Here is a 17,729-nt window from a genome sequence, read left to right as displayed (position 1 = left end):
CACTTTGCTTAGGTGTAAGGTCCAGTTCAGCAAATCATTAAGCACATGCTAAACTTTTTAAGCATTTGAGTAATTCCATTGATGTCAATAGTACTAGTCATATGTTTAAAGTTAAGCATGTGCTTAAGTGATTTGTTTAATAGAGATAGGGACTTTTTAATGTATGGAATTAACTAACAGATTACAAGACCTACTTGTGACTATTACTCTAACAGTATGACATAAGTACCTTGTTTAAAATATGTATCTCTTTAACTATCAGTGTTAACTAATCTTACTAAAATTTTGTTTTTAGGTTTAACATTCATTCAGTAGAAAAAACAGCCATGGATGCATTTTATAATTTGATGAAAAAACAAAGGAGTGAACAAGATCCAAATACTGAGAAAAAAATAGAAAGGTTAACAGATAAATTAAGAAAAACGAATAAAACCCTCGGGAGATGTCTGGCTGCGTAAGTATTACTATATATTTATTATTTTATTCTGTTAGTGCTCAGAGGCCTGAATCAGGATCAGGGCCTAATTGAGTTTGATGCTGTAAAAACACATAGCATGAGACAATTTCTGCTTCAATGAGTTTATAATTTTAATACCAGGAATAACAAGTGGATGTAACAGACAAACAGATGAAACGGGCAAGGGAGAGATGATGGTTTCCACCATTTCCTTTGGCAGGCTACCTATATGGAATAAAAAAAATTTATTTACATCCTTCAAATACTAACAATATCCAGCTCCTGTATTATCATTGAGCCTAACTGTACATAATCAATAGAGCAGAGTGATTTTTGTGATGTCCAAACAACTCCTGTCTGAGTCCCCCAAATCAAAATCGAACTTTCAAATTCAGACATGGCAGACATAACATGGTGTAATGAAATATATAGTCATGACATCAGACCTAAGAAAAGTACATGCCAGATGTGAGATCTTCAGCCCTGCTATGGCCCCTTTGCACCATGTACAAGGGCCAGAGCAGCATAAAGGGGCCATTAAAAGCTCCTTTATGAGGATTCTTCTAGAGCAGGCACATCAGAAGAGAGCCATAAGGCTGTTTTCCAAGGACCTGTTTGTAAACTCTAGCACAGAAGGTGTAGGAGGCAGTGCTGCAACAAACAGCAATATGGAGATTCTAAGCAGTGCTGCAGTCCCTAGGGCAGTCTTGGGAGGCTTTCTTAATTTAGCCAGGCCCCCAGGGCTGTCAAAGTTATGCTGGAGGCCTCTTCAGCTCCCAGAGCAGCCTAGAACTGGGAGGTGCTGTGAGTTCTGTGATGTATCTTTTAGGATGCAGCACAGAATCTCACTCCAAAACTATAGGCCAGGCATTTTGGCAGAAAAAGTGCTTTTCTTTTGATAGCTGCTTTCCAATATAGCCAGCCTTATCTTACAACCTGAGTTTAAGAGATGGACCCCTGGAGCACGGGCTCATGTGGACTGAGGTGGTGATTGTTCCATGAAGGGTATGTTACTTCAAAGTGAATGAATGTTAAGTGTGTTTCCCTGCCTGCACTGAAAGTGTCTACAGTTGAGAGCAGCTCTTTCATTTCTGCTCCATTGTCTACCTTTAACTTGCTTATTTTTGTCAAACACTAAGACTCAGATTTTTAAAGGTATTTAGGCACCTAAAGATACATATAAGTGCCTAATGGGATTTTCGAAAGTGTCTACGTGCCATCTTTGTAACCTCCTGGAGTATACATTTGGGGGGCTGGAGTCTGATGTCATGATGAAATTAAATTAACTTATTTCAATGGGAGTTAGGCACCTAGTTGCTCTTGAAAATCCTAGTAGATTCCTATCTTTAGGCACCCGAATACCTTTACATATGTGGCCCAAAGTCACTCTTCCCTTTTCAGATTCATGACTTCAAATCTTTCCATTCATGTTAGCATATAACTGGTGTTAAACCCCTTTCACCTTTCTCTTCCCACACTACTGTAGCATTCTTTCACTCTTCTCTTACTGTATAGTAGAGTACCTATTCTTAGTTTGCAAGAATATTGTACTTTCTTGGCAATATTTTCCACTTTTACATTTCTGCTTTCTTTTCAGTTTCCTCCATTTTTGTATATCATTATCTTTTTTGCCCATGTAAGTCACTTTATATTCTGCCGTATCCTTTAAAATGTTTTTGTTGCTTTGTATGAAGGCGATGATATAAAATTCAATTGATATATATTTAATGATTTGTGAATTTACATTCATTTTGAGATCTTAATGTATGAGTCACTTGAAAAGGAAATGCATATTTAAAAGTTGAAAAGTCAAAAGAGTACTTTGTAATCAATTTTAATTACAAAAAATTACTTCTTTAAAATTGTATGTTTTATACAGTACCCTAAAAAAGCAGTCTTCCACTAACCTTGAGAGAATGATCCTTAATTTGAATGAAAAACAACATTTAAGGAAAAGACTTGAAAAGCTTACTAAGGTCCCTCCAGACAGTACTTATGCTAATTCTAAAGCTGTGGATAAAGAAGTGAGTAATTTATTATTGATAAACATAACTTTTGTTTTTGTTTTTTTAAATGTTTAAATGTAGGATTATATGTCTGATATTGCTGTACTTTATAACTGTGTGCTTAATCTGTCATGAAACTTGTCTAAATTGAAAGCACGGTCCTGCAAGATACAGAGCACCTCTAGTGAGATGCTGAGTGCCTTCACCTTCATTTGACTTTTATTTTTAAGATGGATCCAGACTCATTCATCCTCCCACTGAGATCCAGGCAGGGGAGTTACTCTAGCATTAGAGCTTCTTGTAATTCCTGCAGACACTATGCCCTGAGGGGAGAGGATGATTTGCCCAGCCGTTGGGAATTATGGAGTGCAGAAGGCAAGGAATCCATTCCTGTGAACTCTCCTCAATGCACAGCTCCATCAGTTTTTGATCTGGGACTCGTATTTTTTGATTAGTTGATTAACTCACTTTGGAGCTAGCATGACTTTCCCAGTCTTGTACACATCACAAAATAGCCATATGGTGTCATTTCAGGCAAGGGTATCTATGTAGGAAAGCGTTTAGCACATACTCAACTTTATGTAACATTGACTGCCATGTTAAATTTAATATTGATGAAGTTCCATTGATACATGACAAAACACATGCTTAAGTGCTTTCTTGAACAGGAATGAATTTAAGCATAGGTTCAAGTGCCTTATACCAGTAATTCTGGATTTGGCTTTTTGAAAAGATAGATTCTGTCTTCAAACTATCAGACTAGAGAATAAGACATTCTGATGAATAAATATTTGTTTTGCAAAATGGAGTTCATCAGGATAAAACCACAAATATTGTATATGTTAAATTTCAATAAATTAGCTAATTATTTAGGTAAACAGATGATGGATGTTCCCAGTTAGATTTTCTGATCCAATTCAGGAAACCATTTAAGCACATGCTTAAACACATATTTAAATACTTTCTGGAATCAGAGTCTTAATGCATATTTCCTCTGTGTGTGTGTGTGTGTGTGTTTATTTAAATTTCTTCAAATCATGTACATCAGCTCTAGGTATGTAAACATTATTTTTGGAATAAATACATCCATTACAGTTACATTGGATCAAAGTACAAAAAAGTCCCAGTTTACAACAAAGAAATAAATGTTTTCCTCTCAATACACTTGTACCCCTGTAAACCCGCTCCCTAAGGAAAAACCTGAGAAAATACAGAGGCCTTGCAGCATGCCATGAAAGTCAACAAAGGTGGACTTTGTCAAACCACACAATAGGGACAGTGGTTAGGAAAGGCATATTCCAGAATTGTAGATTGTAAGGATGTTTTCTCTATGACTATATTAGGTTAATTCAAGAGAAGGCTGTCTGGGGAAAACAGGCAAGAAGGAAGAGAATGGCTCAAGATAGCCACCTCTCAGAAAACAGTTAAGAGTTGTTAAGGGACAATTCCAGAACTACTAGTTATTATTTTACCTCCTCTCCAGCCAAACTATAAAACTGCTTTGGAATAGGACAGGAAAAGGACCAGACAGGACCAGGGCAGAAGGACAAAGGAACTCTGGCAAGGGCATAGGCTTGGAAGTGACATCCTGGGTCACTGCAAGCAACCCTGTCGTATAATCCCATTCATACATTTATCAAGCTCCGTTTTAAAACTGTTTAGGTTGTTGCCCCTACAACTCCAGCTGGAAGGCTCTTCAAGAATCTCACTCCTCTGAAGTTAGAAAGTTTCTTCTAATTTCCAGCCTAAATTTATTCATGGCCAGTTTATAATCATTTGTTTTTGTGCCAACATTATCCTTAACTTAAATAGCTCTTCTTCCTCCCTGGTGTTTGCCCCCCACATTCTGAATGTATAGATAGACAGCAATTATATCCTTGCTGTCAAGAGATGAAGATCCTTTTTTAATTCTGCCAGAGGAGCAGCTAGCCCTGTAACCATGACACTTTCTTAAAACCTTCAGTACCACTTCAGTCTTATACAGGTTCAGACTTAGCCAGCTAGCTCTTATCCAAACCCCAGCCTTTGATAGGTACTAGTAAGCTAATCAATATTGCACGTGAAACAGTGAAAGCTGTTTTTGAAAATATAAGCCTTTAACTTTACCTTCATGATAAGGAAATATTAACTGGTGTGCATGTTTCTTCTGTGCAGTGTCTTTCCTCATTCATTACTAATGGGTAAAGCCTCCCACTTGTGGGATTCAGGATTGGTCTGGTGTTGATGCTGAAAGCTACAGGACTAAGCCCCACCCTTCAATTTAGGCCACCAGATTTTCTGCCTCTGGTGGCAGAAAAAATTGGTGGTTCGGTTTCTTCTGAGCATTTTGTTCTATAACTATAATTTTGATTTTGTTTTTGTGCTGTGGCAGCCTCATTTCAATTTCTATCTCCTCTTTTATGGTGAGGCATTACCACAGTATTGAAGCTCTAACTTTCTGGCTTCTCCAGTACAGCACCTCTTGAATGGGCTCCCTCTGCCTCCTACTGTCAGAGCAGAAAAGCCTTGCAAGCATCTAGCCAAGTTCAAGAGAGGCTATAGGTAGCTTTTCAGGAGTCTCAGGGAAAACTATATTCTGTTGCACAAGTATTGACCTTTGCTCTGCCAGGGCATGGGGCTTGAGAGGGCAAGCTATACCCTTCAGCTACAAGCTGCTGACCCTTGCACTGCCAGGGTATGGGCTTTCAGCCAGACTGGTGTGTAAAGATTGACTCCTGCCTAAAGACGCGACTCCACCATGGGAGGGCTGGTCAGTAGCATGAGGATTCCCATAGAGAGGAGATCCCCTCACAGTCTGCTTCAGGGTAAGTCTTGCAAACTACAGAGGCTTCAGATTGCAAAACTGTAAAAGTCATTATATCATTCATAATAATGTGTATTTTTAACGAGCAAGTGAGGTAAAAATTGGGGTTGACACCCTTTGGTTTTTGCCTTCCCATCTTGAGGGAAGTGTTTGCTAACACTTTTCTCCTCACAAGGGCTCTTTCACATGCTGTATAAGGCGTATCACCCTTCTATCACCCTCCAGTCTGGCCGGCATGCAGAGAGGCCTGTTACTCTTGTGAAGCTCTGTCTCAGGCTGCAGTATAATGGGAATTGTGCCTGCCTGGTTTTCAGCCCAAAGCCTGTTGGTCTGCCAGGAGAAGGGGGCTAAGAGTATGATAGGTGGGAAAGGGTCTTTCTTTCCACGGGTTGGCTCCACACTAAAGCATAACAAACATTTCAGGCAGACTGTGACTAGAACAAAGGACTCCATTCCTCAGACAGCTGCATCATCATGGATTACAAGGAGATATGTAAAAATCCCTCCCCATGTTCAAATGACTTCAGATCTACTGAAAGGCTTGGCAAAATCTGAATTTTTAAAAATAATTTTGACAGCTAATATCAATTGTCTATTTTAAAACATTGTTTTCTATTTTTATTTATTTTAAATGTTCACAGTTGTGGAAAATTATGGGGGCTTAGATGATAATAATTTAATGATGGTAGACAATGAGGTTCAAAAAGCTAAAGCTTTATAGCTGTTAAAACACAAGTTGTCAACATCACATGTCAAAATATACAAAGCAATTGTCTTTAAATCAAACTGTAATAAGTTCTCAAGCAGAACTTTTCTTGCTTTGCCTATCTGTAGATATCAATTATTATCAATGAAAATATGTTTTGTCTGTGTGTGTACGGTGAAATTGATATTTACCAATAAAAATCTAATCCTTCCAAACCTAATAACCGAGTAGTGCACTAAGAGGCACTAGGTCTCTTCTACAGTACTTACCTGGGCGCTAGCCATCCTATGGAAGCAGGCAGGCATCCCTTCAGGCTCCTGGGGCCATCTAGCAGGCAATTCCCACAATCAAAGTATTCACTTTAACAGCCCTATCAGTAACATGTCTGAACAGAAACATAGACATGACCATACAGGTTCGTACCAATGGTCCATCAAGTTTATGTATCATGTCTATGACCAGTACCAGTTACTTCAGAAGAAGGCGCAACAAGAAGACAGCTATAGTGCTCTCAGAGAAGTTTTCTCATACCTCTTATTAGCAGCTTTCTTATGATTGAAGCATGAGTGTTCATATCCCTTCCAAAACCAGGGTAAAAGCTTCTAGACTTTGGCAATGGAAATAATGTTCTGGGCAGAGAAGAAGAATCTGCTTTTTCAGGACAGTTCTTACATAGGGGTTCAGAAAAGTGAGAGCTGAAGACCTCCTGATCTCTATGAAGACCTCTTTATGTCCCCAGTTGGCCCAGAAGGCACTTCAGACCTTTTAGGCAGCCAGGGAACCTACATTGCACCTGTAGAAAACACCAGATGTCTTGAAGCAGGGACGTCTTCATCCAGATCAAGTTAGCCTAGACACCGGAAGAGAAGTGTAGTTCAGGAGGGTTTCTCCATTAGCTTCCTCATACTTTTGGATATCTAGACATACCTCAGCCAGAAAATTTCATCATCTGGTCAATTTATATTTCTAATTAATGAGAAGAGAAGCTGTGCTGCAGAATGAGAAATGTCTTACATGATCATTTTCTTTCTGTTAGCAGCTTCTCTCCTCATTCAGCACACCCTGGTAGACTGGTAAGTGTCTGGAATACAATTTGTAACAAATTCAAAATTTTCTCTAAAGGGAGATTTAGATATAGACTTACCTGAAAGTTATTAATATATTATATTAGATTTTCTTAATGCTAATAATTGGTTGGTGGAGTATTGCTACAGTTTTGGAAGAACAATTCTGGTAGCCTGAGCTGATGGGTGGGCTTAGTCTTGGAGGACTCCAGCAACAACATTGGACCACCTCTGAATTCCACAGGTGGCCTGTATTACCTGTTAGTGAGGAGTGGGGAGAGAAGCTGCTCACAGAAAAAATTAATCAGGTAAGAATTTTCTTATTTTGTTTTACAACACTTAAATGATTGTGATTAATACTTAACATTTCTTTACATGTAGACCTTGATGGAGATCTTTCATCGAATTAGGTTTCAAAGGAAGTGTTTCCAGCTGAGAATGTTGGCACAGAAGGGTATTGGATATCATCATGCTTCAATGGCATACAAAGAAAGACAAGTCGTGGAGATGCTTTTCAGGATGGGATATATCCGGGTTGGTAACTTATAATCATTTTTATGGACAATTCCTTTATAAGGAATAATTTCATAATTTCTCATTACATTTCATTAAATCACAGCTTGACTCTCACCCATATAATTCAGATATAAATTTATTTTCATTGACTATGGTAAAATATATTGCACTTGGTTTCCCAGCATTAATTTTTAATACATTGACAGGAGAGTTCCTAAATTAGAAACAAAATATCTAAAAACTCTAAAAATAATAAATTGACTGGTTCAGGACTAAATGTTACCATCTTCAAGATTAGGGCACTGAATCAGAAAATTTTCGTAAATCTCTGCACACAAAAATAATAAGTAAACAGATACTAGATCTGCCTTTTGATTTTTATGACACTGTATAGTTATGGGTGTAGTGATTCCAAAGCCCATTTCTGCCACATTATATCAATACAGTACCTCCATATCACAGCCTCTGTATTTACTAATTAACAGTGAAAGTTTCTTTAAAATTAAATGTGATTATATTTAGGGAAATTAACTACATAATGGCATGTTTGGAAGCACTAATGAGATAATGTTAAAACTTAATGTATGTACTTTGCATCAAATGTAGATCATGCTTTCTCATGCTGTTGAATTATTTCCAACTGTGCTGCTACTTGGCTTTAGCATTATTGAAATAGAAGCAGATTTCCCAGGGTGCAGAAATTGTATTCTTTAAATTACTACTTTTTTATAATTTTATATTAAAAAGTTACATAAATATTTTATTTGCACAGTTTTAAAAAAGATAAATGAAGAAAAGTTAAAGTTATATTCATAATTCTATTAAATCTATTTGGCTGAAATCCTGGCTCCACTAAGTTATTGGTAAAATTCCCGATGACTTCAGTGGGCCAGGATTGCAAACATTATTTTAAATATATAGTAATAAACCAATTTTTTAAAATAAAACAAATAAATATGCAAACTAAATTAAAAATTGCTTCTCTTACTGCTAATAAATGCACTTACTTTTGACTTTCCTAGGTGGTTACAGCTACTGGATCACTTGCGTTGGGAATCAATATGCCATGTAAATCGGTTGTCTTTAGTGAAGATTCTGTCTTTTTAGATGCTCTGAATTATAGACAGGTATTGAAATACACCAAGTCACATTTGTATTGAACATATATATATATACACACACACAGACATACTTTTCCTCACACTAGTGCAGAAAATACCTTCTTTTTCAAATTGCTTCTGTGTATTCTGAATCATATGTGCTGCCTTTAATGCCAAAAATGAGTTTTTACTGCTTGATACTTTCGTTAGCACTACAGAGTTGACACTGCTCAGAGATTGAGCTGCATTGTATACTTTCTTGTGCATTATCAACACAGCTATTTACTAAATTAGTCAGTTACAGCTGTGCAAACCTATTGCAGGTAATGCAGTTACACAGGTGAAACGGAAGACATAATGTGAAGACAAAGGGGTGTGCAGGTTTAAATTAAGGTACAGTTCAGCCTGTAGAACCTTTTATTAAGGTAATGATGTGAGAGAAGGAGAGAATCCAGGTTGAAGTTCAGAGCCCAGGGTGAGTTTGAAAGACTGAAATTAAAAACACCAGCCCACTTCTTTACTTATAAATTGACTATATTTGATGTAGAATGTATTTAGAGATGCTAAAAGAGGAACACCATGACACCATTTTTATAGATGCACCACACCATAAGTTTGTGAGGTACACTGGGATCCTTTGACAAGAAAGATACAAAGTGTAACATCACTATCACTTTAGATGTTTAGTGAATATTAGGAGAAAACACCTACACTGCCACATATAATTATAGCTGGGGTGATAAGGAAACCAGTATTACCTAAGGGCATATTAACTGGTTATATTGCTTCCTAAGATCTTCTTTAAAAAATTGTGTGTTGCATATGTTATTTTTCAAACTAGTATCATTAGTGTAAATGCTTTTGTACCCTAATATACTATGGAGAGGAGCACCATATACAATTTAAATAAAGGCGGGGGGGAGATAGCTCAGTGGTTTGAGCATTGGCCTGCTAAACCCAGGGTTGTGAGTTCAATCCTTGAGGGGGCCATTCGGGATCTGGGGCAAAAATTGGAAATTGGTCCTGCTTTGAGCAGGGGGTTGGACTAGATGACCTCCTGAGGTCCCTTCCAACCCTGATATTCTATGATTCTAAAGAAAATAGAACAGAATTTTTGTGAAATATTAATCTTTAGAATTTATAAATAACCCCTTTTAGATGTCTGGACGTGCTGGAAGACGTGGACAAGATATGATAGGAAGTGTGTTCTTCTATGATATCCCACTGCCTAAGGTTGAAAAACTTATAAAATCCAATGTACCCCAACTGAAAGGCCAGTTCCCTCTGAGTATTTCCCTGGTACTGAGACTCATGCTATTGGCTGCAAAAGCAGATGACAAAGCAGATGCCAGAGCAAAGGTATATTAATTCATTTTAAAAAAATCTTTTAATTTTATTATATTTATATATTCTCTCTAACTCAAGTACAAAGTATGCATTTCAAATGTAAACAGTCTGACACCAAATAAAGTGTATATTTTCCTACTGGAGCCTCTTAGGGTAAATCTCTGCTGCAGGAAAAAAACCTGCGGAAGCAAGTCTCAGAGCCTGGGTCAACCGACTTGGGCTTGTGCTACTGAGCTAAAAATAGCAGTGTAGACGTTCCTGCTCAGGCTGGAGGTTGCGCTCTGAGACTCAGCCACTCGGGTGGGTATCAGAGCTCAAGCTCCAACCTGAGTGGGAATGTTAGCACTGCTATTTTTAGCCCCACAATGCAAGCCCTGGGAGCCAGAGTCTGTTGACCTGGGCTTTGAGACTCACTGCTGTGAGGTTTTGTTGGTTTTTTTCATTTTGCATTGTAGCCGTACCCTAAAAGTCTCTTGTGCTATAAGGACACCAAATCTCACTGATAGGAAAAAAGATGCTGCCAACAAGATGGCTAAAAAGTTTAGTCTTTCAAGAAGCACAAGATAGCTACTTGTAGAAAGACATTTTAGCGTTAAAATATTAGTTTTGCTTATAGAAGTCACTGTTTTGATTTTGTCTTTCACTTCCTCTCTTTGTGTCTCCTCCTTATCTCTTTCTACTGGTTCTATTTTCTCCTCTTTTCTCCCCCTTCACCTTTTGATAACAGTAGCATCAGAGGTCCCAGTCAGGATTATGGCCCTAATGTGCTAGGTGCTATAAAAACACGTAAGAGACTGCCCCAGCATGTTTTTAGTTTAACTAGAGAAGCCAGACAAAAGGGGTGAGAAAGTGATGAAACATACAGACTTAATCACTGTTGGTTGGAAAACATCAGATTAGTTCAACATTTTTGTTTTGTGTTGTATTTTTCATGTCTTATGGAGCAGATGTAGGACAAGGGTGGGGAAGGCAGATAGAAAAGAGGCAGCAAGAAAGACAAAGGAGGGCACAGAGGTCAATGAGGGGAAGAGTAATAAAGAGGATGGGGAAGACCAAGGATGGTGGACAGAGCAAAACTGGCAGGGATTGTGAGGGGAAAGAGTGAAGATGTCAGAGCAAAAAACCATCAAGCAAAGAAGAAAAATGCCCAGAATCTAACCTACAGAAGGAATGGTCTGAGGACATTGACAGGCCCCAGGGGTTGTGAAGCTTTGCTGCTTCTGGCCTCCTGCTCGGGTGTGTCTTAGAGCAGTGACTCTCCACCTTTCCAGACTACCGTACCCCTGTCTGGAGTCTGATTTGTCTTGTGTACCCCCAAGTTCCACCTCACTTAAAAACTACTTGCTTACAAAATCAGACATAAAAATAAAAAAGTGTCACAGCACATTATTACTGAAAAATTGCTTATTCTCTCATTTTTACCATATCATTATAAAATAAATCAATGTATATATAAATATTGTACTTACATTTCAGTGAATAGTATATAGAGCAGTATAAACAAGTCATTGTCTGTATGAAATTCTAGTTTGTACTGACTTTGCTAGCGCTTTTTATGTAGCCTGTTGTAAAACTAGGCAAATATCTAGATGAGTTGATGTACCCCCTGGAAGACCTTTGCATACTCCCATGGGTATGCATACTCCTGGTTGAGGACTACTTTTTTAGAGCTTTCAGGGATGGCTTTTCCTCTGGGAGCCTGATCTGCCTCCTCTGAACTCATGGCTGGTGAATGCTGCATGGAGCTTGGTGTGTGTCCATTCTGCCTACATTTTCATATTGTTCATGTTAATTATACATACGGAATCAGAAGATCCTGTGGGATTCAGGATTTCAACTACATGTGAAGGAAATGAGTAAAAGGGGATGAGGGTGGGAAATAACTGTGAACAGCAATTTGGTCACGCTGGAGGAAAAATAAAAGGCCTAGAATAGAAGGGAAAAAAAGCACTAATTTAAATTCATTTACAGAAAAATTAACTACTGTTAATTCTGAATTAACTACTTAAAATAAGAAAGTAAATATGCTTATTAAAATACTGAACATAGCCCTTAGCAGTGTGTGTAATATGTTCAATATTAAAACAATACACATTTTAGTTTAAATATTCAAATACATATTAATGCCCTGATCCTGCAAAGATTTAGGCATGTGCTTAACTTTATGTATTTACCCATTACATAAAGTTACACACATGCCTAAATCTTTGCAGGATCAGGTCATCGGGATGGTATTTTCAAAAGACCTGAAAGAGTTAGGTACCCAACTCCCAATTAAAGTTAAAAACATTCTATAGGAGTTGGGTCTTAGTTTCTTTGTTTGTTTGAGACATTAAAACATCGCAGTTCCTAAATTCATCTATCTTTTTACCAAGGTTCTGTCAGTGTTGAAGCACTCACTGCTGTCCTTCAAACAACCACGGAATACTGAAATGTTAAAAGTATACTTTATCTTTTCCTTGCAGTTTCTTGTCAAAGAGGTAAGCTTTAATTCTTAAGAATTAAAGAGAGAATATATCCAGAGATAAGAGATTAAGGTTAAGAGAATATATCCAGAATTGCACTCTGTATTATGTATTTGTTCTCAAACATTACTGGAAACAAAGCCAGAAATCTTACAAACTGTATTGTTTCTTTCATATAATTATTGTACCACTTATTTTATGTTCTATAGCAGCATTCAGGCATTAGTTAAGAAAAACTGGGTGAAGAAAACCAGATAAAGAAAGAGACTTTTAGCCCAATTTTTAAAATATAATAAGTATTCCAATCCTACATTTAAAGGAAGGCTGTTCATTTTTTGTGAAGCAAGACAATAGGGAGAGTGCTAATCCTGTTGCATGTATAAGTATGATCAAGGATGGCACACAGGGCAAAATATGAACTGAGGTATCCATCCATATGATATTTTAAGATGCAAATACATAAAATTCATTTAAAGACAGAATTTTCCCAAAGACATCATGTTAATAATTGTACTTCTATCAAGCCCCAGTTCACGAGACTTCACAATGTCAAGCACTTTGTATCTTGCACATTTGAACTAGCTTAACAAAATATTTTATTAACTAGGGCTACTTGGATCAAGAAGGTAACCCTATGGGATTTACTGGACTTGTGACCCATTTACATTATCATGAACCTTCAAATTTTGTTCTAGTTAGCTTTCTTGTGAAAGGCTTATTCCACAAACTGTGCCAGCCAGTTGAGAACAGTAAGTTAATATTTCATACTTTTTAATTAATGTAACTACATTTTTGTGAATGACCATCTAAATCGTGCTCATATTTTATTATGTGCTCTAAAGTTAATGATCTGTAATTATCTTAGACAATTACAAAACAAATGTGACATGTACTTCCTTCCATATAAGGTTAGTAGAACCTTTCTATTGTTATATGTTCACTAAGTTTGAAGTCTAAAGCATTTGTAGTTCCCATGCTAGATAGTGTAAATGTAAGTTGTTTTCAAATTTAGTAATTGGTATTGTGTAAAAAAAAAATCTAAAAAGATATCATATAAAACTTCATTGTAATTATGGAGTTACAGCAGTCACTCCATAGTTAAGGCTGCAACTGGGTTGCATTATAAGGTCCCTTTTGAATCCCCATTCAATAGATGTCTATTCCTGAAGTCCCTTCCATCACCCCAGTCAAAAATGAAAATGTATTAAGATTTTTTTAAATCCAGTTTGTCTTTGATTCACCCTGTTGTTCTGTACAAAAGTACTGGAGCTGTCATGTGTATCATCTGTGCTGAAACATACAGACAAAAACAGAGGTGAGTGAAGAAAAAACAAAGGCCCTCATTCTGTAAACATGGATGGGGGCCTAAGAATTTTTACCAAACTTCTAGTTTTCATTGATTTTCAGTCCATATTACAATATGGTTCTGGCATGTAATTAATATGGGAAGTAGGTAGATGTTTAAAATTTTCAAATCGTAGATTTGTTTAGTTTCAATGATGCCTTCATCTTAAAAATCACCCATGTGTCTGAATGTTTGTCTATTGTTACAAGTAATGCCAAAGATTATCAAAGTTGAAAGAGTTTACAGAGGAAAAAAACTTTTTGCTTTCAGTGTGTTATTGCATTTGACAGCACTTTTTGTATACTCGGTATCACTAATTCTCCTGTATTACAGGTGAGGTTGGTAGCACCACCTATTATGAAGTTTGCCAGACACATCACACTCATGCTTTTGTCAAACATTAACCATTTGGGCTGACATTTTTCATGATGAGGCCTGCCTCTGCCTGAACAGGTTTGGAAAATTTCAGCCAAAGTGGTCAGGTGTTTCCAAGAATGAGGCTGCTCATGTTAAAACAGTCTGGCAACCTTTTTATTTGAAATGCTCTATCACTCCCATGCTTTGGAGCAGGGACTTGAAATTTGGCAGAGGGTGGCCTTTATGTCATGGATGTGCCTTTTGGTGGTCTCATGAAAATGTTTCCAAATTTGGCTATGGTATAAGCTTTAAAAAATTGTGGTTTGCATATGCTCAGTAGAAATGTGCTAGACCTTAACAGCTAAAATCTCAGAAGAATCTGTTTGCACTGAGCATGCTCCAGTCCAGGGTTGCAGGGGGCTGAGCAGAACTTTTCCTGCAATTGAAACTCTGGGCTCCTGCAGTCTGTGCCAGGTCTGAACTGAGAGGAAGGAGATTGTCTCTTTTGTGCTTGGTGCAGACAGTGTGGAGGAAGAAGCTTCTTGATTTCAATGCAGAGATAAGAGCCAGACTAGAGGTTGGAGGGGGAGGGAGTAGATTGGGATAAGGAGCCCGGGCAGAGGCTGGTGCTGGAGGCTGAGGGAAAAGGAGGACTGGAAGTTGCAGTGCCAGGAAGACTAGGACTGGCTGAACAAGGAAACTGTAACTGGAAGCCAGATGGGAGAGACTGGGAGTGGTTGTGCAAAGAGACTGGAACTGGCACTAGTGTGGTGGTGAAGGGAGTTGAGACAGATGAGGAGCTGGGGTGCAGAGCGAGAACTGGCATTGGCTGGGAAAAGAGACTGTCAGGAGCTGGGGAGGGCTAAGAGTGGGACAAGGAACCAGAGAGGAGGTGGGGGATGAGATTGGATGAGAGACTGGGACAAGGAACCAGTGTGGGTAGCAGGGTGATTCAAGGTCAGTGTGGGGAGACACACATTGTATGAGGAACAAGGGGAGGGAGAGAAATGGTATTGGCTAGGTAAGGGGGCTAGGAGAAGGGGAGAAGACTGGGACTCAGAGAGTGACTGGGACAGGGAATGAAGCAGGGGAGATCTAAAACTGACTTGGGAGAGATCAGGACTGGGATGAGAAGCCTGAGGAGGGGAGGCTGAATTGGTTACGTGAGGTGAATAGGACTGGGATGAGGAGCCAGGACTGGGAAAGAGAAAGGACTGGGACAGATTGGAGGGGACAGAATAGAAGGGAGTTAAAGTGTAGAAGAGCCTGTGTCCAGTATAGCACATTCCCTTCCAGAGCCTGCAATGGATCCCCAGATTCCCGAGTCTCACCATTCCTCTGCTGTCAGCAAATTCTGTGAAACCCACAGGCAAAGTGTGTGTGTCATACCCCTCCAGTGTTGGTCCACAGAGAGGATAGCAATCTACTATTGCTCTCAGTTATTCAGGTAGCTCAAGTGACAGAGATCTGTGTGTTGGATCTAAAGGCTCCTACTGTGTTGGTGAATCATGAGGGGTGCCAGTATTAAGCCACATGTAGAAATTCTGTTTTTTCACTTTGCCTTTTTAAAATCTTGGGAAATTATATGCACATAAACTATGTTTAAAACATTATTAAAGTTGCAAAGTCGAGCACTCAGAAGTTAAGAAATGCCAGAATTTCCCATGAAACTTTAATTGGGCCCCCCTACATCATGATACAGACTTTTTTATTACATGACCACATTAAAAAAAAAATCCACAGGAAGCATACCTCATTTGATGCACAGGATAGACTGTCCTCTGGGGAGGTGTCAGGGTTGTTTAGTGAAAAATTGTCATCTATAGGACCCGTTTCATTTATTGCAGAAGTTTGAAGGTGTGTAATGCATGAGGCAGACAACTGCAGCATGAGAAAGGATGGTCTCATGCTTAAGGCAGTTGAATACTGCCATTGAGAGTTGGATTCTATCCCTAACTCTGGCATAGAGTTCCTGTATGATGGTGGACAAGTCACTTAAACCAAACTTTTCACAGATAGTCACTACTTGTGTGTTCTTTATTTTCTGGATGCCTGAGATGAGATCCTGGTGTGTGAGTTGCAGATGTGCTGAGCACTCATAGCTCCAAATGAAGTCAATGAGAGCTGTGCTTGAATATATGAAATACTATATAATGCTAAATAATCTGAGAAAACTGGCCCTAGTCTTCTCAAACTGGGCACCCCACATTAGTGAATACTTTTGACCATATTCTCTTTGCCTCAGCTCCCTGTACATAGAAAGGAATAATACCACCCCAGCATCTCATGGGTGTCTGTGAAAATAAATGAATGTTTGTGAATGTTTGCCTTCCTCTGCAGCACAAGACATGGGTCACTTGCTGGAGTAAATGGTGGATTCTCTGTAATTTGAAGACTTTAAATCATGATGTGAGGACTTCAGTAACTCAGCCTGAGGTTATGGGTCTATTACAGGAGGGGGTGGGTGAGGTTCTGTGGCCTTCAATGTGCAGGAGGTCAGACTAGATGATCATAATAGTCCCTTCTGGCCTTAAAGTCTATGAGTATATAAGGGGCTGAATTAAGGGTGCACAGACAACTTTAAATCTAGCCTTTTCTATTTTTTGAGTACTTTGCAACCTTAATGTTCTGCTTAATGTAGCTTTTTGTATGTAACAGTAAATGAGTTGGTCAGTTTCCCTTGTTATTTATGTGGGTCTTTCACACAGCAACATGAAGAGAAATTTTTTTTTAAAAAACAGAAAAAGTGACTGTAAAAATTACTACAATTGGTAGAGAAACTCATAGACATGTATAGACCCTGAAACTACTGTACATTGAATTAATTTTTAAAATGACTAGATTCAAGTTGGAAGTGTTTGTTTAAAAGTTAAAGAGAATTTTCTTATTTTGCATATTTATTGTACTTTCTGTCTGAAATAGGCTCGACTGTTTTTTCTGAAGATGTGATGGAACAACTAGTGTTAGTGCTAGCAAATTTATTTGGAAGGCGATATCTACCAGCCTGTGCTACAAAATTTAGAAGAACATCTTGCCAGTCAAAGGTAAAGAAAAAACATTTATTATTATTTCAATTTTTTAATTAACTTATTACTTGCATTGTGATAATGTTTAGAAGCTCCAATTAGGGATTGTGATCCATTATTCTACAGAGGGTACATACATATAGTGAAAAGACAATTCCTTTTTGAAAGATCTAATTACTAAGGACTATAAAGCAGTAGTAATTAACCAAGAAAGGACCAGTGGGTCCTGGTTTATGTGAATAATATCAAACTATCCAAGCATTCTTTCAGAGATGACACAGCTGCTTACACAGTTCTTGTCATGCTGGTATTTTATCTTTTAAGTGTGTTGATTAAATCGTTCTTTACTAAAAATTCCAAAGACTGTTCATGTATCTCTTTCCCCAAATCAAAGTAATTCCTCTTTTCTTTCCCCACATTTTACTTTTGACCTCCAGTCTAAAGTACTAGCATCAGTGAAATTTACAAATTGACTAGAAGAGCGTTGGCTCTAGAGATTTTAACCTTTTCTTTGGCACACCTCAGAGGTGAAAGTAA

The 17,729-nt window shown here is 38.1% G+C and overlaps 1 protein-coding gene across 1 annotated transcript in view; it reads left to right on the top strand.

The window, feature by feature from the left end:
* The window catches only part of LOC311520162 (putative ATP-dependent RNA helicase DDX60), a 69,422-nt gene that overhangs the window by 39,887 nt on the left and 11,806 nt on the right, over positions 1 to 17,729 (top strand). The window contains exons 23-30 of the mRNA XM_084627432.1: positions 296 to 454; positions 2,337 to 2,481; positions 7,418 to 7,570; positions 8,575 to 8,679; positions 9,811 to 10,011; positions 12,375 to 12,479; positions 13,072 to 13,213; positions 17,089 to 17,210. Coding sequence (XP_084483558.1) covers positions 296 to 454; positions 2,337 to 2,481; positions 7,418 to 7,570; positions 8,575 to 8,679; positions 9,811 to 10,011; positions 12,375 to 12,479; positions 13,072 to 13,213; positions 17,089 to 17,210 — 1,132 coding nt within the window. The remainder of the gene's footprint in view (positions 1 to 295; positions 455 to 2,336; positions 2,482 to 7,417; positions 7,571 to 8,574; positions 8,680 to 9,810; positions 10,012 to 12,374; positions 12,480 to 13,071; positions 13,214 to 17,088; positions 17,211 to 17,729) is intronic.

This window comes from Lepidochelys olivacea (genome assembly GCF_965140295.1).
Source record: "Lepidochelys olivacea isolate rLepOli2 genome assembly, chromosome: 4".
NCBI lineage: Eukaryota > Metazoa > Chordata > Testudines > Cheloniidae > Lepidochelys > Lepidochelys olivacea.
The sequence above is the reverse complement of the archived record's forward strand: the minus strand, read 5'-3'. Positions and strand labels throughout refer to the sequence as shown.